Source organism: Puma concolor, chromosome B1 (genome assembly GCF_028749965.1).
Source record: "Puma concolor isolate L17-30 chromosome B1, mPumCon1.1.hap2, whole genome shotgun sequence".
Classification (NCBI taxonomy): domain Eukaryota; kingdom Metazoa; phylum Chordata; class Mammalia; order Carnivora; family Felidae; genus Puma; species Puma concolor.
This window is the reverse complement of record NC_141670.1, coordinates 84,104,934-84,132,841: the sequence shown is the minus strand read 5'-3', so window position 1 is coordinate 84,132,841 and position 27,908 is coordinate 84,104,934. Positions and strand designations below refer to the sequence as shown.

General features: G+C 34.4%; 1 protein-coding gene across 1 annotated transcript in view; it reads left to right on the top strand.

Annotated features, from left to right (window-relative positions):
- The window catches only part of USP38 (ubiquitin specific peptidase 38), a 34,678-nt gene extending 10,499 nt beyond the window's left edge, over positions 1 to 24,179 (top strand). Inside the window, exons 4-10 of the mRNA XM_025921941.2 lie at positions 1,908 to 2,009; positions 5,609 to 5,767; positions 9,096 to 9,289; positions 11,882 to 11,975; positions 14,541 to 14,647; positions 15,779 to 17,132; positions 22,982 to 24,179. Of these exons, the coding sequence (XP_025777726.1) occupies positions 1,908 to 2,009; positions 5,609 to 5,767; positions 9,096 to 9,289; positions 11,882 to 11,975; positions 14,541 to 14,647; positions 15,779 to 17,132; positions 22,982 to 23,143 (2,172 nt within the window). The 3' untranslated portion in view covers positions 23,144 to 24,179. The remainder of the gene's footprint in view (positions 1 to 1,907; positions 2,010 to 5,608; positions 5,768 to 9,095; positions 9,290 to 11,881; positions 11,976 to 14,540; positions 14,648 to 15,778; positions 17,133 to 22,981) is intronic.
- Positions 24,180 to 27,908: the final 3,729 nt, after the last annotated feature.

Here is a 27,908-nt window from a genome sequence, read left to right as displayed (position 1 = left end):
CCTAATCAATGGTTTTATCTTTGAGTTGTCCCCTGTAAAGTATCTAATGTTGAGTATGTTCTTATTTTGGGTTTTGTTTTGAATAATAATTTTGAAACAGCCTTTAGAAACTGAAAATGGTATTTAAGTATAGGTAATTAAAATAGTTTTGCTGTTTTCAAGTATTGAATATGAAAACATTTCCTCCCATTATCTTCCTTTTTTAAAAATGTTTATTATTTTGAGTGAGAGAGTGCCTGTGCAAGTGCACGCACATGTGCGCACATGGGGGCAGTCAGAGAGAAGGGAGAGAGAATCCTAAGCAGGCTCCACACTGTCAGCACTAAAACCCTATGTGGGGATTGAACTCACAAACTGAGATCATGACCTGAGCCGAAGTCAAGAATAGGATGCGTAACTGAACCACCCAGGCGCCCCTCCTATTATCTTTTGCATCCAACTAATCAAGCTTGTGCCACCATCATTCAACCAAAACTATCTTTGACACCAGTGCTTTCCAGTATTGCTAAACTCAGAGTTGTTTCTCAGGCCTCCTCTCATTTAACCTATCAACAGCATTTGACAGTTGATCACTCCCTCTTGAAATACTTTCTTCACTTAGTTTTTGTCCCAGTTCACTTCTCTTTTTGTCCTGGTTCACTAGCATCTCAGTCTCTTATAGTGGATCTTTCTAACTTTAGAGTGCTTTAGAGTTTCTTTCATCTTTGATCCATTTTCTTCTCAATCCATACTCAGAGCATATATGTTCCATGGCTTTAAATAATGTTTCTAAGTTAACGACTGCCGGGTTTCTATTTCTCATTCATTATTTTCCCATAAACTCCATATTTACGTATCCACCTGTCTATACTTCGGTCTCAAATTCAACTTTTTCATGATAACCTCTGATTTTTCCCTCCCAGACTGGTCTTCCCCATCTTATATAGTTAATTCATCCTTCCACTTGCCCAGGCCAAAACCTTGAAGCTATCCTTCTCTCGTTTCATTCTCTCCCAGCTATTATCCTACAAATCCTGTTGATGCCACATTTAAAATATATCCAGAAGCCTATCACTTTTAACCAGCTACATCACTATCACTTTGGTCCAAAGCCATTATCATGCCTTGATGTACTGATTGCAGTAGTCTCCCTGCTCCTGCCCTTGGCCCCCCACAGGTGTCTTATAACTCCTACGTGATCTCGCCCACTGCTGCTTCTCTCATCAAATCTATTACTGCCTCAGTCTTTGTGCTTTGCTTACACTGCTCTCTTTGCTGTATCTCTAGTACAGCAAGCTGCAGGCCTCAGGGCCTTTGTAGTGCTTGGCATTTGCCTTGCTTATTATGCTTTTCTCCCAGGTATCTGCCAGGCTTATTCTCGTTTCCTTCAGTGTTTGATAGTCAGATGTCATCTTTTACATGAGTAATTTTTTGAATATCATAATATAATAGCAGACCCCGTTGCTACTCAGTCCCTGTTCTTCATAGCACTTGTCTCCATGTTACTTTTCATTGTCTACCCACCCTGTAGACAGTAAGCCTGATCGGATCAGAGTTTTTCTTTTAATCCACCGTTGTATCTTCAGTGTCTAGAACAATGCCGAGCAGTAGTAAGTACTCAGTAAATATTTGTTGAATGAATTGAATGAAGCGTGGGTCAAGGAACTATCACTTTGTAAATAAGGTTTGACAGATTTTTATTTGATCAAGGGGTTTTAAGAGTTATTTAGGCCACTGCATTCCCTTGATGTCAGTCATGTTGTTATCTCCCACCTTTCTCTCTCCCAGAGTTTAATAACATGTTATGATAGAACTTTCCAGAAAGGGGGTACTCAGGTACGTATTTTTGGTCCAAGGAAAATAACCGCTGACTGGGTTAATGATTTCCCTACAAACTCTTTAAGATGGATGTCTTATCTTTTTTGAAGGTTTTTAATCGACTTTGGTTTCCTCTTGTGAGACCTGGTGCTCTTGCAGTTCTTTCACATATGCTGCTTAGTTTTCAGCATTCTCCAGAAGCGTTCCATTTGGTAAGTTGGGACACAAGCTTTCTACATTGAAAAGCTTTGTTTTAAAATTTTAGTTTAATATTGAGTCACATTTACATGTAGTCAAAAGATCGTAAGTTAGTCCTGAATCTATTTTCTTGTAGCTTTATGATTTCTTAGAAAATTGAGGTGATGGGATTTCCCTCCAAAGAATATATTTCCGGAATGTCTGAGTCTCACCAAAACTGCTCCACTTGCAACCACTACCAGCAACTGAAAGTTATTGTTTTACGCGAGAGATGTCACATGTCCACATCACTGATGGTTGTCTTTTTCATGTATGAACAGTGTAGAAGAAGAAAAATGGTTTAAAACCACTGACTGCTCTAGAATTTCAGAAACGTGAAAACATCAATTGTGTTATAGCCCCAGAACTAAGACTTCATTCTCTCCCAGCGTATAACCTACAAATCCTGTTGACTCCACCTTTAAAATATATCTGGAATCCTACCACTTTTAATGAGCTACATCACTGGTTTTGATTTGATCTGATTTCAGTTATTTCGTTATCAGTTATTACAGGTGGAAATGATAAAATGTTATTCAGAGAACCTGTCCACTTATCTATCTAGCACATCACAGAAAGGCAGTGCTTTATCTGGTTACTTGCTTCCTCCAGGGTCTGATCCTCAGTTTAATAGGACTAGAACCTCATTATCAATCCAGCCACAATGTAAAAATCTTAGGAATGCGGACCCACTACAAGCAGATTCAAAGGAGACTGATGAATAAGTGCTGAATCCCAGTTGTTCATTGTTAGCTAGAAATATAACTAACTAGCCTCCGAGAACCATATACATGCATAGGCTGCTCAGTGCCTCACTGCCACTGAAGGAAAATCTGCAGGCTTTGTAGAAAGTAAACCTTACCAACAAGTAATTACATTATGCTTTGTCACTTAGGTTGTGTTATTCCAAGAATTTCTACAGTTAATTGCCTAATTGGTGATGTTGACCATCAACCAGTAACCTTATATTTGTTACACAAACAAAACTCAAAACTTAAGCTAATACAGCAGGTATACTAGCAGAGTCTAGTGAGAATTTCTACAGTTAATTGTTTAATTGGTGATCTTCACCATCAACCAATAACCTTATATCTGCTGGTTATACAAGCAAAGCTCAAAACTTGAGCTAATACATCAGGTGAACTAGCAAAGTTTAACAAGGTAAAGAACATCAGTTATTTGTGTCTCTTCAGGCACAGTCGTGTAGGCCAATTGAGAAAAGCTTTCTTTTCAGAATTTCTGGAAAGGAGATTCTCTAACATAACTTACTCATCCATTCTAATGTTCATTGCTCCTCAAACTGAGGACATTTCTTAATCTGTCTGATTAGTCATTTATGCCATACTCTAAACCCATTTCTTTGTTCACAGTTTTTTAAAAGATGGAAGATACTCCATATTGTTGTATTGCTTTTATATTCTGAAAAAAATATATAGTTTAAAAAAAATGGTTGACTGAAATATTTAGCTTATTGAAATATGAAATCATTTATTTAAGAAGTCATTAGATCTGAAATTAAAAGTTGTCATCTGGCTTAGTAAATTCTAAAAACTGATATCTAATTATTGCTTCCATACTATAAGCATGGTATATGTATATATACATACATATATATGTATATTTGTATAGCCAGACCAGCTACTCAACTAAAATGAACTTGAGCATCTAGTGGTAGTTAAATCAGCTGTAACTAATTCAGTGAAGGATTCAGGTTTAGAAGTTGTTGAGTATAAGCAATAATCTGGAATCACCATCACTCTTCATTACATTACCTGTTTATACTATTTTAGAGCAAACCAAGATTGATGTTATAATGTGTGTATTTATAGATCAAGTTACTTTTCTTATGCTTTTTATAAGTGGAAACAAATTTATACAAAAGAAAAATATCAAAGCTTCTAATAAGTTATATACATTGTCTCAAATAGTAACTTAAGTTTAATGAGTATTACAGTAATGTTGACAAATATTTAGGTTTTCTCATTCAAAAAATATCAACTTCCAAGCATTTAGAAGGTAATAGCCTGCTTGCACATATATATCTATGCCTATGAAAAACTTAGTCTCATTTCTATGTCAGTGATAATTTTAACCATATAGGATGTATAGCAGACAACTGTATTACCTGATTGCAAAGACCAGATCTACACTAGGAAGGCTTTTGGAAGATTTGGAAATAAATAATCATTTTTTTAGTTATTTTCTCTTCTTCTCTTCCACTTCTCTCTCTCTCTTTCTTTTCACCTGTGAGGAAACAAAATAATTTTGGATTTCTGACTATTTTAGCAAGAGAGTATCTGATAGAAATAGCCTTATGGAGCAAAATTATAACTCAGCTTTGCGTAGAAATGTAGAGATAATAGCAGCAGAGTGAACTCATTAGGAACTAATGGTTTCGTGGTCAAATTAATACCTTTGATGGAGGTAAGATTAAAGAAGGTAGTGCAAAAGCTAAAATGTAATTTTAAGATCTCCAGCATAGAATCAGAGCAAAAAGAGAATAGCAGCGTTAATTTAAGAATATGATTGTTCTTTTTAGGAGGAAGGAAAGAAAGTTGATTGTGATACTACTATAATTTGCCATTTGGAGACCATAAAACTTTAACTTCACTTTTATTACAACTAGGCAACCAAAAAATTGTTTTAGAAATAGAACATAATATTCTTAGATACCTTTTACATATGAAGTATAAATGTATAGTAATAGATTATAATTAATAATTAGTTGGAACAAGGATACCACTGTACTAATGGAATGAACCATTTAAGCAAAACAGGGTTTATTTGTTAATATCATCTTGAATACGTAATGGCAGTGTATTGACTTTAGCCTAATTTTATAATGAATGGACACTCTTGTGCTTATTATCAGTGCTGTTTTCTGTGTGTTTTTGAGCAATGAGCATTTTAGATTTCCCTTTTATTTTTAACCCCAGTTTCTTAGAAATTTCTGATTCCCTTTTAGAACCATCTCCTATTTTTGGAGGTGGAGAATGGCAGTTGTTAATAAGGATAACCATGCTAACATAAGACATCATTTATTTGCTTATCTAAAAGAAAGGTAATCCTATAGCCTGAGCTGTAATTTTAGTTACTTTACTTTCTTGAAGTAGACTTTAATGTGCAAAGTATATACAGCATTTAATTCTTTCAAGTGAAAAATCTAAAGTTCACACTAGATGGAGCCCTTAAGCTAATTCTCAGTTTATCTTTTAAAAATTTGTTTCTATTGTAAACAATCTGGTAAATATAATAATCCTAACATTTTTCAACTTAAGGCATTTTTCAGAATGGCAGGAGTGACTAAGCCTTCTATTTTGTACCTTAGTTTGTTTTAGATGGAGCATAAGGATGAGGAGAGGGGTCTCGTGGAATTAAAATTATATGTGACTTTGAAACTAGATTTACTTTGATACTCGAAATTTTTAACTTCTTGGCTTTTTTAGAAAAAGGCTGTGACTGAACATACAGAAAAGTATTTGCTGATCATGTAACATTTGCATTCCATTTGTAGGCTAGAGAATTTGTTGCCAATTTGTATAAATTGAAGAATGTTTGTCTTTTTTCTCTTCAGATTGTTCCTCATGTAGTTAATTTGGTTCACTCCTTCAAAAGCGATGGTCTGCCTTCCAGTACAGCCTTCTTAGTGCAGTTAACAGAATTGATACAGTGTATGATGTATCATTATTCTGGATTTCCAGATCTCTACGAACCTATTCTGGAAGCAATAAAGGTATGATGGTAGTTGCACCAGTATTTATGCAGCTGCAGACCATGATGTGATAGATGAATGTAGTGAAAGATTTCTATAACCAGCTATTCAATTTACTATTCTATATAATATGCATTTTGTTTGAAAAATGTAATTGGAATCAGGATTCATTAATATTTAGGAAGTAATCTCTTACTTGCTGTAACTAATCTGAGTTAATAACCATGTTTCTTTAGCTCTACAATGCCATCAATTATGAGGCATATCTTTAAATTTGTAACAGCCTGTGGGGCACCTAAGTGGCTCAGTCAGTTAAGCGTCCAACTCTTGATTTTGGCTCAGGTCATGCATGATCTCACGGGTTTGTGAGTTCAAGTCCTGCATTGGGCTCTGTGCTAACACTGCAGAGCCTGCTTGGGATTCTGTCTCTCTCCCTCTCTTTCTACTCCCGTCTCTCTCATTCTCTCTCTCTCTGTGTCTCCTCAAAATAAATAAATAAACGTAAAAAAATTTTATAACAACTCTTGGGGAAATTTGTTTAAAAAGAAATGGCACACGATCGCTTCTCAGACTTTTGGCAAAGATCAAGTGTAAAAAGAAATGCTACATTATGTAAATACATACATCACCATTGTATTCCTATATCAGAAGTGTTAAAATACATTAAGAATATCTTAGAATCCAGAAAGGCAGTTTAATAAAATATTTGACTTTGTTTCCTTACCTGTTTTTATTCCATTTATGCTGTGGACTATTCACGAATATCCATATTTTGTAGAATCTTTACTTGAGTTATTAGTGAACTTACCCTCCTTTTTTAACTTTGTATAGTTATTAGACCTAAAAAGCACTGATTCTGTTTGTCTTAAAGAATGGGTCACAATGTGTACACTTTACTCAGTAAACTTACTGCATGATCAGGGTATAGCAAAAGAATTGGAGAACTTGCCTCAGCCAGAACTAATCAGAAGTTATTAGAAATCAGTTGTGTTAGTAATGTGTTTTTTTGAAATGTTAAATTTTGAGATCTTAAATACAAGATAAATCTCAATATCTTTATTACTTCTTCTGTATCTGAAATGAATGCAAAGCTTATTCTTTTTACTATATGGGTGAAGTCAAATTGATTTTGGTTGAACCCAGAACACAAGATTCTTGCACAATTAATGTATACTGCTGGTATGGCACTTTGATATTTATATATGTCTTTGTGTAAAGGAGCTTTTTATCATAGATTCAATAGTAATGTTAATGTCTTTCTACGATGTCTTTCTGTGTCCATAGATGAAACCTCTTGCTGTTTGTTATTTTTCAGTGGTTTACATATTGAGAATTCTGATAACTGAACTAGGCTCAGAAGAAGCAAGGTTCTCACTCTAAACCCAAGGGAAGCACTTTTCTATTAGCTGGCAACAATAGCAAGAAAATCAAGAGATTAAAATTCTTTCAGAAAATATTTGTTTTCTAAGGTCTAAGTACCAGATGGTAATAGCAGTCCAAAAAAGGTTGAATGATGTTACCAACTTTCATTATTCTCCATTGTTCTATTCGTGCTTGAATTCACTTTGATTTAAAATTGTATCTCATATGTCATAGAGCACATAAAAGAATCTGTATCTTGTAATAATTTTCTATATTGTTAAACACGACATTGAGTTTTATTTTTCAAAGTCAGCGGTCATTGTGCTTAGATGATTTTCATTTTTTATGCGCAGATTACTTTGAGCTTTTATTTCTAAGGGTTAATATTGAATAAATATTAGTGAATGAAAAAGAGATATTTTTTATTTTTACTAGAAAATTTGAAAGCAAATTATTTATTCAATTATGTGTTAAGTCCATGTTCTGTTGCCTTTGAATAGCACTACAGTATACCTTGATCTCAAAGTTTTGAAACATTCTTCTGACAAATTGGAAACACAAATAGTTCAAATGTGATTTGAATTCCTTGTTCTTGAATATTCCTCAACTTAATAAACTCTACCCTTAGGATGTATATATTTATTTTAGGACACTTATTTTTTCCATGTAAAATAATGTAATTTTTTGATGACTGGTCAAGTTCTATAGGTGATTTCAAAAGTAAGTAAGTGAAAGATGGGGCGCCTGGGTGGCTCAGTCAGTTAAGCATCCAACTTCGGCTCAGGTCATGATCTCGCAGTTTGTGGGTTCAAGCCCCGTGTTGGGCTCTGTGCTAACAGCTCAGAGCCTGGAGCCTGCTTCAGATTCTGTGTGTGTCTCTGTCTCTCTCTCTCTCTCTCTCTCTCTCTCTCTCTCTCTCTCTCTCTGCCCCTCCCCTGCTCACACTCTGTCTCTGTCTCTCAAAAATAAAATAAAATTTAAAAAAATTCAAAATAAAAAGCTTCTGCCAAAAAACAAATAATCCAGTGAAGAAATGGGTAAAAGACATGAATAGACACGTCTCCAAGGAAGACATCCGGATGGCCAACCAATACATGAAAAAGTGCTCAACATCACTCATCATCTGGGAAATACAAATCAAAACCACAATGAGATACCACCTTACACCTGTCAGAATGGCTAACATTAACAACTCAGGCAACAACAGATATTGGTGAGGATGCAGAGAAAGAGGATCTCTTTTGGATTGTTGGTGGGAATGCAAGCTGGTGCAGCCACTCTGGAAAACAGTATGGAGGTTCCTCAAAAAACTAAAAATAGAACTACCCTACGACCCAGCAATTGCACTACTAGGCATTTATCCATGGGATACAGGTGTGCTGTTTCGAAGGGACACCTGCACCCCCATGTTTATAGCAGCACTATCAACAATAGCCAAACTATTGGAAAGAGCCCAGATGTCCATCAGTGGATGAATGGATAAAGAAGAGGTGGTATATCTATACAATGGAGCATTACTTGGCAATCAAAAAGAATGAAATCTTGCCATTTGCAACTACGTGGATGGCACTGGAGGGTATTATGCTAAGTGAAATTAGAGAAAGACAAAAATCCTATGACTTCACTCGTATGAGGACTTTAAGAGACATAACAGATGAACATAAGGGAAGGGAAACAAGAATATAAAAACAGGAAGAGGGGACAAAACAGACAAGACTCATAAACATGGAGAACAAACTGAGGGTTACTGGAGGGGTTGTGGAAGGGGGGATGGGCTAAATAGGTAAGGGGCATTAAGGGATCTACTCCTGAAATCATCGTTTCACTCTATGCTAACTAATTTGGATGTAAATTTTAAAAAATAAAATTAAAAAAAAATAAGTAGAAGGAAAGAAAGGTTAAATGTCAGCAGAAGAATCTTCTTTATGGTGTTAATAACAAAAATGGTTTATATTTTTAAACTATTTCTCCTCTTTATGATCTACAGGATTTTCCTAAGCCCAGTGAAGAGAAGATTAAATTAATTCTCAATCAAAGTGCCTGGACTTCTCAATCCAATTCTTTGGCATCTTGCTTGTCTAGACTTTCTGGAAAATCTGAAACTGGGAAAACTGGCCTCATTAATCTAGGAAATACATGTTATATGAACAGTGTTATACAAGCATTGTTTATGGCCACAGAGTAAGTTTAAATTTGAACATTTTGTTTTTTAACTCTAGAAATTGATACATAGTGATGAAATGTAAGATAATGGTTTTGTCTTCACATTATTTCTTATATATGGCAGAAATTTTAATATTTTTATATAATTGCCTTACTCAGAAATGAAATTGCTCTTAGTGCTCAGGAACTATTAAATGTTAACTTATATAAATTCTACTTTACATTTATATTATGTATTGCATTTAGAATATTCTGAATGATGATATTTTTTAGTATAACAGGGATTAAGTGAGCACATTCCAAAGAGTTTAAGTGTCCTCAAGTACTAATTTATTATTACCTTGTAAGACAGTGTATTTTTAACCTATATGTCTTTTAAGGGAGTTATGTTTAGTTTTTCCTGCTTGCAGGTATTTTGCTGTTTATCAGATTAATAACTTCTTCATTGCTGCTAAAGTTTAAGCTCTATTTCCCACCTCAAGTTGATAAATAATAAACAAATGTATAAATGTATATCTTTGTCCTCATACAGATTTACTTTCAAATTCACTTTCTTTTGCAGCCAAGCAAATAGGAAATCAGAGGTTGTTAGCTATGTGAGTGCTATCTGTAAAAGTACAAAATAATGATAAAATTTTCCAAAAGGCAAAAACTTGGTTGAATTTTTCTCTTCAGTACCAATAGAGTATTTATGGAACTTGACCACAGATCTTTACCAATTGAGTTCCAAGCCTTTGTAAGTTTTTATGCCTACCTAGAGGAATCACAAACTAAAAGATGAAGAGTTAGGTTTATTTTCTGGCCCCAGAATCTACTACCAACACTAAGGTGTTTTTTTGTTTGGCTTAGTGTTTTATTTTTTTAATTTGTTTGTATTTGAAATCTTTAATTAAAAAAAAAAAAAATGTATACTCTTCCTCACAAGTAATACTGTGCATGAAACTGAATTCAAATCTGTATCTCACCACCAGAGGTCATCTAGGCCTGCTGTCTCATTTTACAGAGGATAGTGAAAGGAGAGACCCAAAGCAATTATAACCAGGAACAGCAATTCAAAGAGCTTCAAAGAGTATCATCTTTTTGTATGATACTATGATACTGTCTAAGAAAAGGCAGATAGTATATTTTATTCCTTTGGTAGTAATGTAAGTTCTTTGTGGTTTAAAAAATTAAATTTGGAAGTGTATAAAATAAAAATTAAACATGAAAAAAAATTCCCATCCCCAAAGGTCATTTGTTAGCAGTTTTGTGTGCATCATTTGAGACCATTTTTTTACAGTTATAAGATTTTATCTAGAAGAAGAACAAATGCTATTTAAAAAAAGTTTTTTTAAATACTTATAATCTTATTTTTAAAATGTTTTTTAAAAAATATTCATAATCCTATTTATATGCTTTTTCCCAGCACTTGCTTTTATCTTTTAATGATTCCGGTTGGAAGTATTCCCGTGATAGGGTAGTGACAGAACTGTCATTCTGAATAAATAGACTTATTGTATATTTTATTTGACCATACTCCTATTGGTGAATATTAAGTTATTTTACTCATAATTAACATCTCTCTGCTCTTGTGCAGATGTATAGGATTTGCTTTGAATAGGGTTTGCCAAATTGCTCTCCAGAAAGACTATGGCATTTGAACTTGCATACTAATATATAATTGTACCTGTGACCCCATACCTTTAGCAGTACTTGATATAATTAGTCTTTGAAATATTTTCTAATTGGGGGAAAAATGTCTTTTTGCTTTAATTTGCAATATCGCTGACCATTACAGAGTTTTCCCTCCCTATTTTTCTTTGTTCATTTGTGTTTGTTTTCTGAATAACCTATTCTTTAATTTTGTGCACGTTTCTTTTGGGTCTTTTTCTTTTTCATATTGATTTATATGTACTCTGGATGATAGTCTTTCATTACATTCTCTCTTCGTATCAGTGTGATTCAAATTTGTAGAGTGCTTCATTTATAGTTTTTGTTTTATACAGCGAGATCAGTTATTTGTCATCTGTGGGGTCTGAATTATAAGAAGTCTTCCCCCTCTCCATTCCCCCCCCCCTTTTTTTCCTTTTAAGTACTTCTGTAGTTTTGTATTTCACATTTAGCTCATTTTTCCTCTGTGGCATTTGTAATAATGTAAAATTTTATCTAATTCCACTTTTTTCAAAATGGATACCCAATTGTTTCTGTTATCTTTTTTGAATAATTTCTCCTTTTCCCACCCTGTACTTGTACCACACCCATTAAATAACTCTAACTTTACAGTATGTTTTGTTGACAACACATTTTTTTTATTTCATGCTGGTATGAAAGAATTTAAGTTATTAACTGATACCGTAATTCATTTCTATTTGCTAATCCAGAAAATAGGAATAATTTACAACAGTACATGGGCCATTGCCCAGTCCCATAGTAACTGTTAATTTATTGTCATTCTTCCCTTCCTTCTTCACTTCATTGTAAGTAGTAACTTTGCTAAGTGAAGGGCCATCAAATGAATCAAATTTTACTTTGAGGATAATAAGTTCTTGAACTAACTTCCTTTTAGCTTTTAATAAATGCGTGTGTGTGTACACATGTGTACAAAAATCACTATGTTTTATTCTCTTACAGTTTCAGGAGGCAAGTATTATCTTTAAATCTAAATGGGTGCAATTCATTAATGAAAAAATTACAGCATCTTTTTGCCTTTTTGGCCCATACACAGGTGAGTTGTGTGTGTAGTTATATATATGTTAACTTCCTTGCACATTGTTCCAAACTTGGTGAATCTTTTTAATACATATGTGACCATTTAACATATATTAAATCCACTTAGATATACTAAAGAGATCCTGCCTAAAATCACGGTATGATCGAAGTTTTTATTTCTTCCTCCTGTTTTCCATTCTTGTAGATGAATATTATACTGACCCTTTGTTCTAATTATAGATAAAATCTGATTTTCTATCCAATAAATAAGCTTCTACATAAGTCTTTTTAAATGCATATTTAATAGGTTATAGATACTAAATGGATATATTTTTCATAATAATGAACAATTAAAATAATTTTATGGTACATTGGCTTCATTTTCTCCTGTTTCTAATAATATGTACCTTCTCACTATGTCCAAAATGTTAAGCTCTTGAATTTAATGGATAAACAACTTCATCTGTTATGTTCTAGGGCCTAAAATTTTAAGATGATCTTTTATATCCACACATTAATCCAAGGAAGTGAATTTATGCTACTGGCAAGAAAGTCACATATAGTAAACATTCATTCAATAGACATTTTTGAGAGACCCAATATGGAGTCTGATAAGTATTCAAAGAGGAATCCTTATGCTCAAGGAACTTTAAGTTTTGAGCAATACATATGAATGATACATATATATCATTTATAAATGATGTATATTATTTCCTGGTGTTGCTCTGATTATGTTAGTTTCACAGAGGTCTAAAGGAGTAGGTAGGTAGAGGCAGAAAGATAGCTTCAAGATTGGTGGGACGAGTTGATAAGAATGCCTTGTTTCCTATCTACAAGCTATGAAATAGCTCAAGTATAACTTTTTAAATGGAAAAAAATTAACATATGAGCGATGGCCTATAAGTAGCAATATACTCAGAAATAATTTTATTCACTTTCTGAGGGAAGTATGTTCACAAATTAAATTTAACATCTCAGGACCAAGGGAGATGAAATCTCTACCCTCCAACTGGCAAATAGTATTTTTCCAAGTAAATTGACTTATATATTTGCTTTATCACTAGTCTACATTTACTGCATATCGTATATGATATATATCTGTGTATATGTAGATGTAAATACATTACATATACTATATTGTGTACTGTATTACATTATTAAACCAGAGTTGTTAGAAAACACCATAGGAGGGTTCCATGTTCCCTAGAAAAGAAGAAAGAACACACAAGAGAACCTAATTAAAGTTCTGTCACAGTTGAGACCCTGTCTGATAGCAAGCCAACAAGGATTATTTTAGGTAGGTAGATTGCCCTATATAATTGAAAAGGCTTTTTTTTTTTTAGTTGATAAAGCTAACATATAATGAGCATTTAAATTTGCCTAGCTTCGGGGCGCCTGGGTGGCGCAGTCGGTTAAGCGTCCGACTTCAGCCAGGTCACGATCTCGTGGTCCATGAGTTCGAGCCCCACGTCGGGCTCTGGGCTGATGGCTCAGAGCCTGGAGCCTGTTTCCGATTCTGTGTCTCCCTCTCTCTCTGCCCCTCCCCCGTTCATGCTCTGTCTCTCTCTGTCCCAAAAATAAATAAGAAAAAAAAAAAAAAACGTTGAAAAAAAATAAATTTGCCTAGCTTCTGTGCAAAGTAGTTTACATGTATTATCTCTTAATCCTCAAAAACCATCTATGAGGTAATAAGATAGATAGTATCCTTGTTTTATAGATGAAGGAAGTGAGTTTATGTCACATGCTTTTCAGGGTCATGCTAACAAGTGACAAGTGGGGATGTGAACTAAATGACTCTAGAACTCATGTTCAGTCAGTATGCTAAAGTTCGTTCCTTCAAAATACTATCAATACGCATACTTGGATAAGTTTTTTCTTAACTGAGGACTCTGCTATATACCACATACATTCAAAATGTCAGAATTCTAAAGTTTCAAGTTATAATCACATCTTTTCAGATGCCCTTTTAATTCCTTTTTGTTGTCGCAGAATCTAGGATTTGAACCAAGATTGCTACAAAGTCCATGAGCAACCATTTCACTAAACTCCATGCTAAAAAAATAAAATCAACAAGGACCCTAAACATAGTGCTTACATTCTGTACATTTATGAAATGTGTACCTGGTCAAAGAAATTTTCACCCAAAGTAGATATGCATGGCCCTGTAGAGTTGTCCCCTTATTACTTTACCCAAAATATATATTGGATATATTTATATATAGATATTAACATGTCTTTTTCAAATTTGGTTTTTCAAAAAATTATGGACTCAAGCACGTGACTGTCATAGGAGGGATAATGCCAGTAACATTATGTTAAGTGTTCGAGAGATCTGGGTTCTAATTGGCTCCCTCTGGCACTAATTTAGCTGTATGACCTTGGGCAAGTCACATGTTTCTTTAGATGATAATTCTTACCTGCAGAATGAGAAGTTGTGGCTGAAGATTACCTAAATTTAGTTGTAGCACTTTGTAGTAAGGTTAAGCACAGTGTAATTTTATTAAACCTGTATTAAGATTTCAGTTATTTGATTCATGGTGTGAGAATCACTTCCTTGTATTTTCTCTACTGATATCAAAAGAGAGAAGCATATGCACCTCGGGTGTTCTTTGAGGCTTCCAGACCTCCATGGTTTACCCCCAGATCCCAACAAGACTGTTCTGAATACCTCAGGTTTCTGCTAGACAGGTAAAAAGCATTTTTAAAGTTATGATTTAAATTTTCTTTCATAACAGATTATTTCTATAGCATATTGGTTTTGCCTTTAAAAATATATTTCAAGTGTTAATCTTTAAAATACCTTGCATTCATTGTATGTATTTAAGTGTTCTTTTGTTTTTAATTTGGTTTCTTCTGTTGATTTTCTTACTTTGGAACAGCTGTTCTCATAGTGTAGTACAAAGACCTCCTGTGGGTTCGTCAAACATTTTCAGGGGTCTTCCCTTCTAACTCTGTATCTGTAGATCTGTAATTGAGGCCAGATTTTCTTCATATGCTTCATCCAGAACAACATATCACAATAGATTGAATGATACAAGGATCCAGCTGCCTTCTATTAAGCCAGATACTTGAAATACTTGCAAAATATAAAACAATGCCATTCTTCTCACTAAATTTTTTGGTTTTAGAAAATATAATTTTTTCATAATATTATTAACATTAACATGTAATGGCTTTATTATTGTTTTTAAATATTACTTTTATTCTCAGCTTTTGAATACAGTAAATACTGGTGGATATAACCACACGAATGAAAGCTCTTGGGTTCCTCAATTACTTTTAGGAGTATAAAGAGGTCCTGAGACCAAAAAATTTAATATTTGCTCCTTTAGACCAGTTCATATTTAGATGGGTTTGGTATATTTAATGGTCTTCTTACCACTTAGTTAATAAAACCTATATCTTTTTCCTTCTCTTTGTGATTGCCTCCCTTCTGTTACGTAAATGACTAGTAAAGTTAGTTGAACTCAACATATGCAATCTTCTGTTGATTCAGGTAAGGACATGTTGAGTGGTTTCTTTATTCCAGGCTTTCTATGAGATGTCAGGCAGACAAAGATACAGAAGATAAATAATAGGCATATATAATTTACTAAAGAAAGTATGAGAATATAAGGTAGTGATAACCCCTAACTTGTAATCTACATTCTCAAACTATTCAGTGGTCCTATTGATTGAAAGAGGAGAAACTTGATTTTTTACATTAAGCATTATATTTGATGAAAGTAATTTGGCTGTATATGTAAGGCCCCAATATTTTTAAATAAGTGACATTTAAACTTAAGTGAAGTAGCTATATAATGATATACTCTCCTACAGGCTACATGAAGAAGAAAAGATCTTGCAAGTTCAGTCCTCACACAAGCCTCCTTCAAGTCTGGGGTGCAATGAAACTTCTTTCCAGGAAGTGGCGAGCAAGGCAGCTGTACTAACAGAGAGCCCTTGCACAAGTGAGGGTGAGAAGACTTTAATAGAAAAAATGTTTGGAGGAAAACTACGAACTCACATATGTTGTTTGAACTGCAGGAGTACCTCACAAAAAGTGGAAGCCTTTACTGATCTTTCACTGGCCTTTTGTCCTTCCTCTTCTATCGAAAATTTATCTTTTCAAGATGCAGCATCATCACCCAATACACAAGATGGCGATCTAATGCAAGCCAGTATACCTTCAGAAGAACCAGGAGTTTATAGTCCAGCAACAGCTGCCTTTGTTTGTGATTCAGCTGTGAATGAAAGAATGTCACACAGTCCTCCTGATGAGTTTTGCTATACTGATAACACTTCTGTCCCTCATGAATCTAGCAAGATTCTTGTTAATAAAGATGTACCTCAGAGACCAGGAGGTGGAAGCACACCTTCAGTCACCGACTTACTAAATTATTTTTTGGCTCCAGAGATTCTTACTGGCGACAACCAGTATTATTGTGAAAACTGTGCCTCTCTGCAGAATGCCGAGAAAACTATGCAAATCACAGAGGAGCCTGAATACCTTATTCTTACTCTCCTGAGATTTTCATATGATCAGAAGTATCATGTGAGAAGAAAAATCTTAGACAATGTGTCCCTGCCACTGGTTTTGGAGTTGCCAGTTAAAAGAACTACTTTCTCTTCATTGTCAGAAAGTTGGTCGATAGATGTTGACTTCACTGATATTAGTGAGAACCTAGCTAAAAAATTAAAGTCTTCTGGAACTGAAGAAGCTTGCTGCTCCAGATTGGTGCCGTATCTGTTAAGTTCTGTTGTCGTTCACTCTGGTATCTCCTCTGAAAGTGGGCATTACTATTCTTATGCCAGAAACATCACGGGTACAGAGTCCTCATACCAGATGTGCCACCAGTCTGAAACTCTGGCATTAGCGTCCTCCCAGAGTCATTTACTCGGGAGAAATAGTCCCAGTGCAGTTATTGAACAAGATTTAGAAAATAAGGAAATGTCAAAAGAATGGTTTTTATTTAATGACAGCAGAGTGACATTTACTTCATTTCAGTCAGTGCAGAAAATTACGAGTAGGTTTCCAAAGGACACAGCTTATGTGCTTTTGTATAAAAAACAGAGTAGCACTAATAGTTTAAGTGGTAACAATTCAACCAGTGGACTCTGGGTAAATGGCGACCCACCTCTACAGAAAGAACTTATGGATGCTATAACAAAAGACAATAAACTATATTTACAGGTAAGTTGGAAACATACGCTTCATCATTTGTGGTGAAGCAATTGACAGTGGTGAAATGAGTGCCCTAATTTTAAAACGCAACTTAGACATTTTCAAGGAATTTACAGAGTAGTAATTCTGAAATTTGAGTCTGGGTTTATGTGAAATGGGTTCAGCCTATATAAATTATCTTGCTTTCTAATGTTATGAATTAATTATGAATAGTTGCAATTAGATACAGTGTGAAGGACCTCACTTGTCTTTAATTTACAAAAGATGTGATCATTGTAAAATCATTCCATACTGAAATATAGGAAGTTCCCTCTTCCCTTCAATCCTACCTACCAGGGGGAAACAACTACTGTTTGGTATTTACTCCTACTAGACTATTGTATAAATATTTTAAGGGTAATTATTAACATTCGGGTGAGTAAGATAAAAGACACTGCAAGGTAGAATATGTAAAAAAAGGTATTTGTATTCTTTAAAGACTTAAGCAATAAAACCAAGAAGATAATAGAATAATTAGTGTATAAAAGCCATGGAACAAAGGTTTCATGTGAGCTGAACTTACTTACAAATATACTTTTTGCAGGAAGTTAGTGATTTTACTACTTAAAAGTTAATAAAGACCTTGCTGCAAGTGTTTTTCTTTGAAACCTGCCAACTTGTTACCAGCATAAGGACCAAAACTAAATTATCAGTGAAATTGTAGGGATATTCATTGGGTAGTCCAAGTGATTTTATGAGTCTACATAAGTAAGCTCTAAAAATCTTGTGTTTGAAACTCAGAAAGCTGAAAAATACAGATGGAGTAAGAGAAGAATTGGGTCACTATAGTATTTATTTTGAGAGGAAAGTTTTCTCAAAGGTATTCAAATTGACTGCATTATAAAATATTCAAATAATGATACATGATACATTGTTAAACGAGTATGGCAATGTTCTAGAGTAACACAAAAATAATACGTTTCACAGAAAAAAATTAGAAACTCAGAATATTTATTAAACCTGATTTACCACCAAAGATTATTACATCCAGTCAGAAGGCTTATGATCAAGGTAATAGAATGTATTCAACCCTATCCTTCTTGCTAGATTTCAAATAAGCACTAGAGGGGCGCCTGGGTGGCTCAGTCGGTTAAGCGTCCGACTTCGGCTCAGGTCATGATCTCGCGGTTCGTGAGTTCAAGCCCCATGTCGGGCTCTGTGCTGATGGCTCAGAGCCTGGAGCCTGTTTCAGATTCTGTGTCTCCCTCTCTCTCTGACCCTCCCCTGTTCATGCTCTGTCTCTCTCTCTCTCTCAAAAATAAATAAAGGTTAAAAAAAAATTTTTTTCAAATAAGCACTAGATATTAATAGTCATGATTCTTGAAGATTAGAGAATAGGAGTAAGGGCAAGAGGGTTAGGTTGGAATAGGAATTTTCTGTAATTTAAAATGTAGAAAATAAGACTCAGTGCAATCTTGATTTATAGCAATATGCAGATTATTTATCAATGATTGAGTAAAATAGCATATTTATCAAAGGGGGGACATGGGTTTTAAAAAGATGAGGAACTGCTCTGTTTCTGTGATTGGATTGCCAAAAATTCTTATAACCATAACAACTACTTCATTACAGCCTACCTCTAAATGATTTTCTTATTCTTACTATTTACCCCATTACAATATTTACAATATCTGAGTGTGAGGAGCCATTCTTTTCATTATTGTTTTAAGGCCTTTATGTCACTGTAAAGGAAACTATTATGTACTTTGTTAATGCAGTTTTTCAGTGTTTGCAATTGTTCTAAATTCCATCGTAAGTCTCAAATTGGCAAGTTGTTTAATGTAAAAATGATACTGCCAAATCTTACATTAAGATTTTTATGTTCCAGTATTAAGACAGGCTATTAAGTCAAAGCTTATTACCAAAGTACCTTTTTAAAGCAAATTATAAATACTCAACTCTTATTTAGAAACTTAAACATTTATAATTGTCTTATTTGCTTTTAAATACAATCATGTAATTGATTTGTGCTGATTTGAATTGTGATGGTTCTCACTACTCATACTATTTAACTGAATCATCCTAGTATTTTAAGTTTGTGTTAAGAGACTATGTTGTTTTGAACACGTGGAACGTGTATATATATGGTTTTGTTCTTTTTTTTTTTTTTTTTACATTTTTGAGATATAGTTCAAAGTCTGTGCTCATTTCATAGTAATAATGCTTTAAAATAGATTGCTGTGTCAAGAATATGTTAGTTTTAAGATACAGCTTTATACCTATTTGTAAAACAATTATAAAAATTTAATCCAGGGGCGCCTGGGTGGCGCAGTCGGTTAAGCGTCCGACTTCAACCAGGTCACGATCTCACGGTCCGTGAGTTCGAGCCCCGCGTCGGGCTCTGGGCTGATGGCTCAGAGCCTGGAGCCTGTTTCCAATTCTGTGTCTCCCTCTCTCTCTGCCCCTCGCCCGTTCATGCTCTGTCTCTCTCTGTCCCAAAAAAAAAAAAAAAAAAAAAAAATTTAATCCAGTCTAAGTAAAGTAAGGATGTGGAGTGGACATTTTGAGTTCCTTTGCTACTAAGTAGTACTGCAAATGAATTTACCAATTTAGTACATATCAGGGTAGCTACTTTTCTAGTTTTTCACATTACATTAGAAATTCATCTTGTATCATTTTAACAAGCTCTTTTTGGGATTCCATTTTTAAATTTTACTAAAATCACATCTAGATTGACATGTGTTAGAAAGAAACTTGGTGAGATGAGTAGTTTTGAAAAGCCTGGGCAAAAAATCCTGTATGACCAAACCATTTTCTGTGTGTGTCATAGCTTGTGTGTGCACATAGGATAGCAGTACAGATTGTGGATCTCGAAGTAAATTTGGGGAAGGGCTTTTTTCTTTCTTTCTTTCTTTCCCTTCAGTCCAACTTCCATAAGGAGTATCTCTATTATTTTAGTGTCTGGACTATAAAAATTATGCTTTTGTTTAGGATCCAGTGAGACAAAGATTGTGAAAGTAGCACCAGCACGGCACTGTGAAGATCACCAGCTATCCCCACATGTCCCGCATCAACTACAGACAGAGCTTCTGTCCTTTCCTGTTTGGTTTCTTTCCTGTTTCTTTAGAGGACATGGTAGCTTAATGTCTTAGTATGTTTCTTTATTGTACATACAGAAGAGTATATGTAATATATATGTGTAGTTTAAAGAAAGATAAAAGATGGATTATTGTAATGTTAACATAGTTAACTTGAGTGAGAGATCTAAATATTCTGAAAGTTATGTGTCCCAAAGCAACAGTAACTAACTCCAAGCTGATAGTCCACTACTGAAATAACTGATTTTAATACCTGATGTAAAATTGGAATATAAATTCTAGATGCTATGAGAATCATATTTTTTTTTACATACAATGTCACAATGTCACACAATGCTCACATCTATATTAAAAGAAAATGAGGGGCGCCTGGGTGGCGCAGTCGGTTGAGCGTCCGACTTCAGCCAGGTCACGATCTCGCGGTCCGTGAGTTCGAGCCCCGCGTCAGGCTCTGGGCTGATGGCTCAGAGCCTGGAGCCTGTTTCTGATTCTGTGTCTCCCTCTCTCTCTGCCCCTCCCCCGTTCATGCTCTGTCTCTCTCTGTCCCAAAAATAAATAAACGTTGAAAAAAAAAAATTAAAAAAAAAAATAAAAAAATAAAAGAAAATGAAAGGCAGTTTTCCCTGCTTCTATCTCTTAAGCCTATTTTCTGAAAACAGAATATCCTACATTTTTGTCTGTCAGCTATGTATTTATATAAGTAGATAAGAAAGCAAAAAAGGAATATCCCTTCCTTGGGAATCTCTGTCTTGAAATATAATAGAGTTTTCATGTGTCTCAGAAGCAATGAAGTTAATTTTGTATTATGTATGTCCTTTAACACTACTTCTGGGGTGGTGGGATTACTTTTTAATGAAATTTGCCTTATCTTTTGGGAGCAGAACTTCTTGAACTCTACCTTGCATATTCAGTTTTATTTATTTCATTAGGGAACATGATCTATATCTGAAACCAGATCTTAGACACAGAGTCAGATTTTCATTGCTTGTTTGGATACTTCAGTAGGTTATAGAGCTAGAGCAATGAGGATTTTGTTTCTTATTTTGTATCTATTTCTTACATATCCATAGCTTTTATTTTCTATCTGTAAAACTAAAAATTTTATTCTATTTAAAATTCTTATTTTATTTTTACAGATTAAAAAATAAACTGTCTCTTGAAAAACGTTATACAGAGGAACCAGCACAGTAAATGGAAAGGAAAAAAAAAAAAAGGTTTTTGAGAAGTATCTTACAAATTAAGTTTTAAAAGCCTGTCTAAGCCCTGCCAGAGACTGGTTAATTAGACCATTCTGTTACAAGGATTTTTTATGTAAGGTCAAATTCAGCTTTAAAAGTATGTGATTCTTGGGGCGCCTGGGTGGCGCAGTCAGTTAAGCGTCCGACTTCAGCCAGGTCACGATCTCGCGGTCCGTGAGTTCGAGCCCCGCGTCGGACTCTGGGCTGATGGCTCAGAGCCTGGAGCCTGTTTCCGATTCTGTGTCTCCCTCTCTCTCTGCCCCTCCCCCATTCATGCTCTGTCTCTCTCTGTCCCAAAAATAAATAAACGTTGAAAAAAAAAAATTTAAAAAAAAAAAAATAAAAGTATGTGATTCTTTATCATTTTTTCTATTGGGAATCACACAGCTGTTGCTATATGCTACTGATAAATTAGGGGTTCATAATGTGAAAAATAGATGTCCAAGTAAGCCTGGTGGTTTACTCCATAATAAAAAATTGGGCATCTTGTGAAGAGGAGAGAACAATTAACTAAAAAAAGTAGCTAAAAACTATAACACTACCTTGCCAGTTGGAGCAAAGTAACTGGGCTTATTTGAAAATTGGAAATAGTATAGTTTTCATGATTACTGTTAAATGTATTTTTAAGTTCTTCATGATGATTATGCCTAACACATTAAGAGTGTCTTCTAGACTTTATTGACATTGACTTCATTTGAAAGTTATAGACCGTTTCCCAGAAAAATGGGCATATGCCAGAATATTTTGTGTTTTTTTTCCAAGGAGTTTGTACCAGTTATAGAATGCGGTTTGACACCTTGCCAAATGAATTTGCCATTATTTATTTACATTTGCTTCTTTTGAGGCTAAGTAGCTAATAGTGTTCTAATCTATGATCATTAATATTTACTGAGCACCTAATATGTGTCTGGCACATAAATGAGTATGACTGGTTCCTGATAAAAGTTCTGATACTGGTAGGGAAAAGTTTTAAGTAATACTGTAAGAAGATAGGCTCCATTTTCCTTAAGAATGTTATTGAAATATTACTTTTATTTACTGAGAAGTATTCTAAGGGTAGGAAACATTCAGCCATTTTTCATTATTTATACCTTTTATCACCCACTTACAAAATAGCCCCACTTTGATAAAGAGTAGATAATCCATCGTCATAACCTTTAAATTCTACATTCAGTATATTAGAAAGGAAATCTATTCCCATATGTGTTGATGAGTATTTGCAAGAACACTAATACTTCCAAAGAGGAATTTTAGGACGTGGGGCTTCAGTTTTCTCTTTTGCAAACTGAGGTATTGAACAGAATGGCCTTTAGGATCTGTCATTCTGTAGAGTTACCCCAGGATTTTGCATTCTTATTTGTTCCATCTGTGATTATGTACTTTAGTAAGATTTGACAGGGATTAATATAGTCAATATTTTTTAAAATACTGAAATTTAAGGGATGCTTATTAAGGATTAAGTCAGTTTTAAAATGTATGTAGATGATATACTCATCCACTGTGTTTAGGGTTTTAATTTTATAAAAATTCTTTTTAAATTTAGGAACAAGAGTTGAACGCTCGTGCCCGGGCCCTACAAGCTGCATCTGCCTCATGTTCATTTCGGCCCAATGGATTTGATGACAATGACCCACCAGGAAGCTGTGGACCAACTGGTGGAGGGGGTGGAGGAGGATTTAATACTGTTGGCAGACTCGTATTTTAATCCTGAGAGAATCCAAAATGCACTGGTCACAAAACATCTATTACTATGACTGTTAAAATGTCAGATTGTAACAAATATCATACCTATCTTTTATTTTTCTTTTCATTAGACCCTTTTACTTTAAGAAAACACACTCAGTGCTTGTTTTTATTTTCTTGACAATACATTTATTAACAGATGCATCATGGGAAAAAAAAACTACCTCTTAAAATTCCATTTACTTTTATGGTTAGACATGCTTGACCAAAAATTTTCAGAGGAAAGTATGTACCTGGTCCCTAATTAAGCTGCATTAAATTTAGTAGAGGCATTTAAATGATCTCATTCTCAGTTTTACTAAACAAAAAGTATAACTCATTTAGCCTCTTTTATAAAAGAATTGATGCTAGAAATGATGGAAAAAATTTTGTTTCCTGTATATTACCCCATTATTAAATTCAGATCTCTTAAAATGCTAAAGATAATACAGTCTCTAATGAAGGCAATAACATAAAATTTATCAACTATAGTACTTTTCAGGTTTTTGTTTAGTGCTGTCCTCAGCATCACTGTATCTGCATTTCAAGTACACATGTTTTAAAAAAGGATTATTTATACATATATGCTGAATTGATTTTAAGAAAGGTGCATGATCCTGTAGAAACAACATTTTTACCTAAAAATTGCTAACTTTGTAGTATTTCTAATTGTTTAAGGATTTTAAAATTCTATTTCAGGGAGTATATCTTCTCTGTGTTTTGAAGGAGGTGAGTTCTGTATGTGCCTTGCAGTACTGTAATTCAAAAATAGGAATCTTTGGCTGCGGAAAAGTTTTTTAAAAATGAAATGTTAGGAAGTAATTTTTTGTGTTAATATTAAAATTATAACTTTTTGAAAGGTATTAGATTTTCCTGAAGTAAAATCTGATGGTTCTAAATCAATAAGTGTGATAGATTATTTTTAAATCTTAGAAGAATTCCGAGGAAATGAACCTAGTCAAGTAAAAAATCTTTGATTTTGTTAATCTTCAGATTATTAAACATCAATTGCATATTTCTAGAGTTGTACATTTGGTGTTTTTTTTTTTTTTCCATTTGAATCTTGTGTTTTGCACAGTTGTTTCTGTCTCATAGTTTCAGATAAAACGGTAAAATGTCAGACCCTACTATCCCACATTTTCTTTTACCAGGGAATGGGAAACAAGTCAGTTCTCCTGGGTCTCGATTGTACATATTCAAGAGTTATCCCAGTTGTCCCCTTTCCTAAAGGTTTTTAACTTATCCATGATTGTACAATCATTGTTCTGAAATTGGTCTCATATTTATTTTGAAAACATTTTAAGGAAAGACTGTTCTTTGGTGATTTGGAGTTTATCTTTTTCCCAAGCTTTTTTTTTTTTTTTTTTTTTTTTTCAACGTTTATTTATTTTTGGGACAGAGAGAGACAGAGCATGAACGGGGGAGGGGCAGAGAGAGAGGGAGACACAGAATAGGAAACAGGCTCCAGACTCTGAGCCATCAGCCCAGAGCCTGACGCGGGGCTCGAACTCACGGACCACGAGATCGTGACCTGGCTGAAGTCGGACGCTTAACCGACTGCGCCACCCAGGCGCCCCTCTTTTTCCCAAGCTTTTAATGGGGTAGTTAAAAGCAGAACTCCTCATCTTCATTCCACTATGTCCCACTTCTAACTTGTTTCCAGGCACCAGGAAAATTAGGAAACCTGATTGGATTAAAATTGGACCTTCTTTGCAGCATTTGTTGAGATTTGTCTTTTCTATAAATGAATGAAACAGACAAATTTTTATCACACTGTCTTTCCTGTGAGCTTCCTCTTATCTTAATAGTGAATTCCTAAGCTACCCTATGTGTTCAGTTATCCACTGGCTAATTAATGATTTATTAATGATTAATCAGTGTTAGTATTTATTGAAATTGGTGAGGTCATTTAATACTTGCTGTATTAATACTGGGCTCAGCTACTTCTAGGAACTTTCTTAAAGACAGACCTACACATGATTTTATTTATGAATACCAAACAATTCAAGGATTTTATGTGTCAAGGTAATATAGAATTTTCAAAATGAGAAAAAGATAAAATTTTAGGGGCGGCTGGGTGGTTCAGTTGGTTAAGCGTCCGGCTTCGGCTCAGGTCATGATTTGTTTGTGAGTTCAAGCCCCGCGTCGGACTCCATGCTGACAACTCAGAGCCTGGAGTCTGCTTCAGATTGTGTGTCTCCCTCTCTTTCTGTGCTTCCCCTGCTCATTTCTCTCTCTCTCTCTCTCTCTCTCTCTCTCTCTCTCTCTCTCTCTCCCCTCTCCCCTCTTCCCTCTCCCTCTTTCCCTCTCTCCTTCCCTCTCCCTCCTTCTCCCTCCCTCTCTATCCCTCTCTCTAATAGATAAAACATTAAAAAAAATTTTTAAGATATAAATTTTAGTTATATAAGAATACTGGGACTATGCAGATGATAATTTCATACCAGTACCAAAGACTTGAAATTAAAGACTTTTAAGATTAAAAATGTAATAACATTAATCATTTGCTGAAATTGAAACCAGAATAACCAGAACCTCCATTTCCCATTTTCCTAACCCTTGTGCTTTCTTCTTCCTCTTGCAAATTCTATCTCCACCTCTCTTCTCGCTAAATAATCAGAAACAAAGCAACATTGGGCTAGAGATCTGACTTTTGTCTCCATACCTTAAGATTCCAGAAGAATCTTTTGGATGTAGAAATAAAGATCCCTCATGATGTCTAGAGGTATTGGGAGTCCTTGTAACAGGTTCCAAAAGCCTATTATTAACTCATATCTAGAAAGAACAAAAAATATTTAAAAACTAAGTTGTAAGCTCATCTAAATCTTCTTCAATTAGTTTTGTTCTTTTTATAATAATGTTTATTTACAAAAGTAGTTGTCTTTTTGTATACTTCCTCTTTAAAAGCTTTCTGAATGCTTCTTGAGTGTGCAGGACAGTTGAAGAAAAACAAAATTGGCACAGTCTGTCTAGTATTCAAATCTTAATGGAAATTACCATTTTGATGTCATATACGTTGTTACAGTTCTTAATTCTCAGTATATCTTTTTCCTGAGATTGTGCACTTCACATAATATACTCTATACAAAGAGCTTTTTAAGTGATTGTTTCAGAAGAAATAATACTGCACACTTATGTATGGTATCTTTTTTCATATGAATGCTATACTTTCTATATCCTTTCATCCTCTGCTAATGAGTTTAGATTTCTAAAACTATTACTAAAGTAAAGAAGGATAAGTTATTCACATTTTATAAAAACTTACTAGGAAGTATTAGCTGACTTCTATTAACAACTCAGTAACGTCATCTGGAGAAGTAAGGTTAATAACTTGGGTAATGTAATCTAAGAAGCTAAAGTACAACAGCTAACAAATTTAAATTAAAAAATTATCTCAATGAGGGGTGCCTGGGTGGCGCAGTCGGTTAAGCGTCCGACTTCAGCCAGGTCACGATCTCGCGGTCCGTGAGTTCAAGCCCCGCGTCAGGCTCTGGGCTGATGGCTTGGAGCCTGGAGCCTGTTTCCGATTCTGTGTCTCCCCCTCTCTGCCCCTCCCCCATTCATGCTCTGTCTCTCTCTGTCCCAAAAATAAATAAATGTTGAAAAAAAAAAAAAATTAAAAAAAAAAAATTATCTCAATGAAACTTAAAAAATAAATTTAAAATAGAAGTTGCTCCATATATATACATTCTTAAGTATTTACCAAACTGTCACTTTCCATCATAGTGTTAGCCTTCTTTCATTTTACATTAATTTTTTTATAGAGTTCTTTTTAGAATCTCAAAATGAATGGGGGATTTAAAAAACAAAGATATAAAGTAAACAGGGCTTTATAAAAAAGCTATCTTGTAAAGAAATTGCTATAGAAATAATTTTTAAAGAAATGAAATAAATATTTTTATAAAATCAACAATCTGGGTTTTATAAATTCAAAGGGATTTGTTATGTAAAACCTTTAGCCCCAATGTTATATAACCAGTGTGGATTTGACATTGAAAACAGAATCTAAGAAGTCAGCCAAGTGTGTTGCCAGCACTCCTCAGTGTCAGTTATGGCCTGCAGTTGTTTTTCTCGTAATAGATCTCATGTTTTCACATTTTGCTTTGTGTGCTAGACACACATACACACACACACACACAAACACACAGCCTTTGAATTTCAGAGAGATGAAAAAGTTGTCCCTAGCTAGATCAGTTTTCAACCTTGCATTCATGTTAAAATCACTTGGAGAGTTTATAAAAAATAATAGCATATCCAGTCTTCACCCCACACCAATTAAATTATGTGAGGATTGAACATCAATATTTTTTTGAAGTTCTTCATGTGATTTTGATGTGCCTCCTTGGTTGAGAACTTCTGGGCTAGAAAAGGAGTTTTTTCCTGGTGCTTTTATCCAAAAGGACTAATGTGTTGAGTTTCTACCATGTGCTGGAGACTGGTTGACATTTCTGTGTGTTTTTTCTCATAACTTTGCTCTCCCTAAGCCCTTTACACTTGAATAAATAAAGTCTTATGAAGGAATTTGCTCAAAATCACGCAGCTAAAAAATTAAAAATTGAGATTTTTAAACATCAGAATTGAGATATTAACTCAAGGCTTAAGGACTCCAAAGTCGGTATTCTAATGGAGAGATAGTAACAAGTGAGAGAAAAATGTGAGCAAAAGACTTATGCAAATTACATATTAATAAATGCTTCCAATAAATTTTATGAAATAAAATTTGTTTCACTTCTTATACCCTTCAAATATGA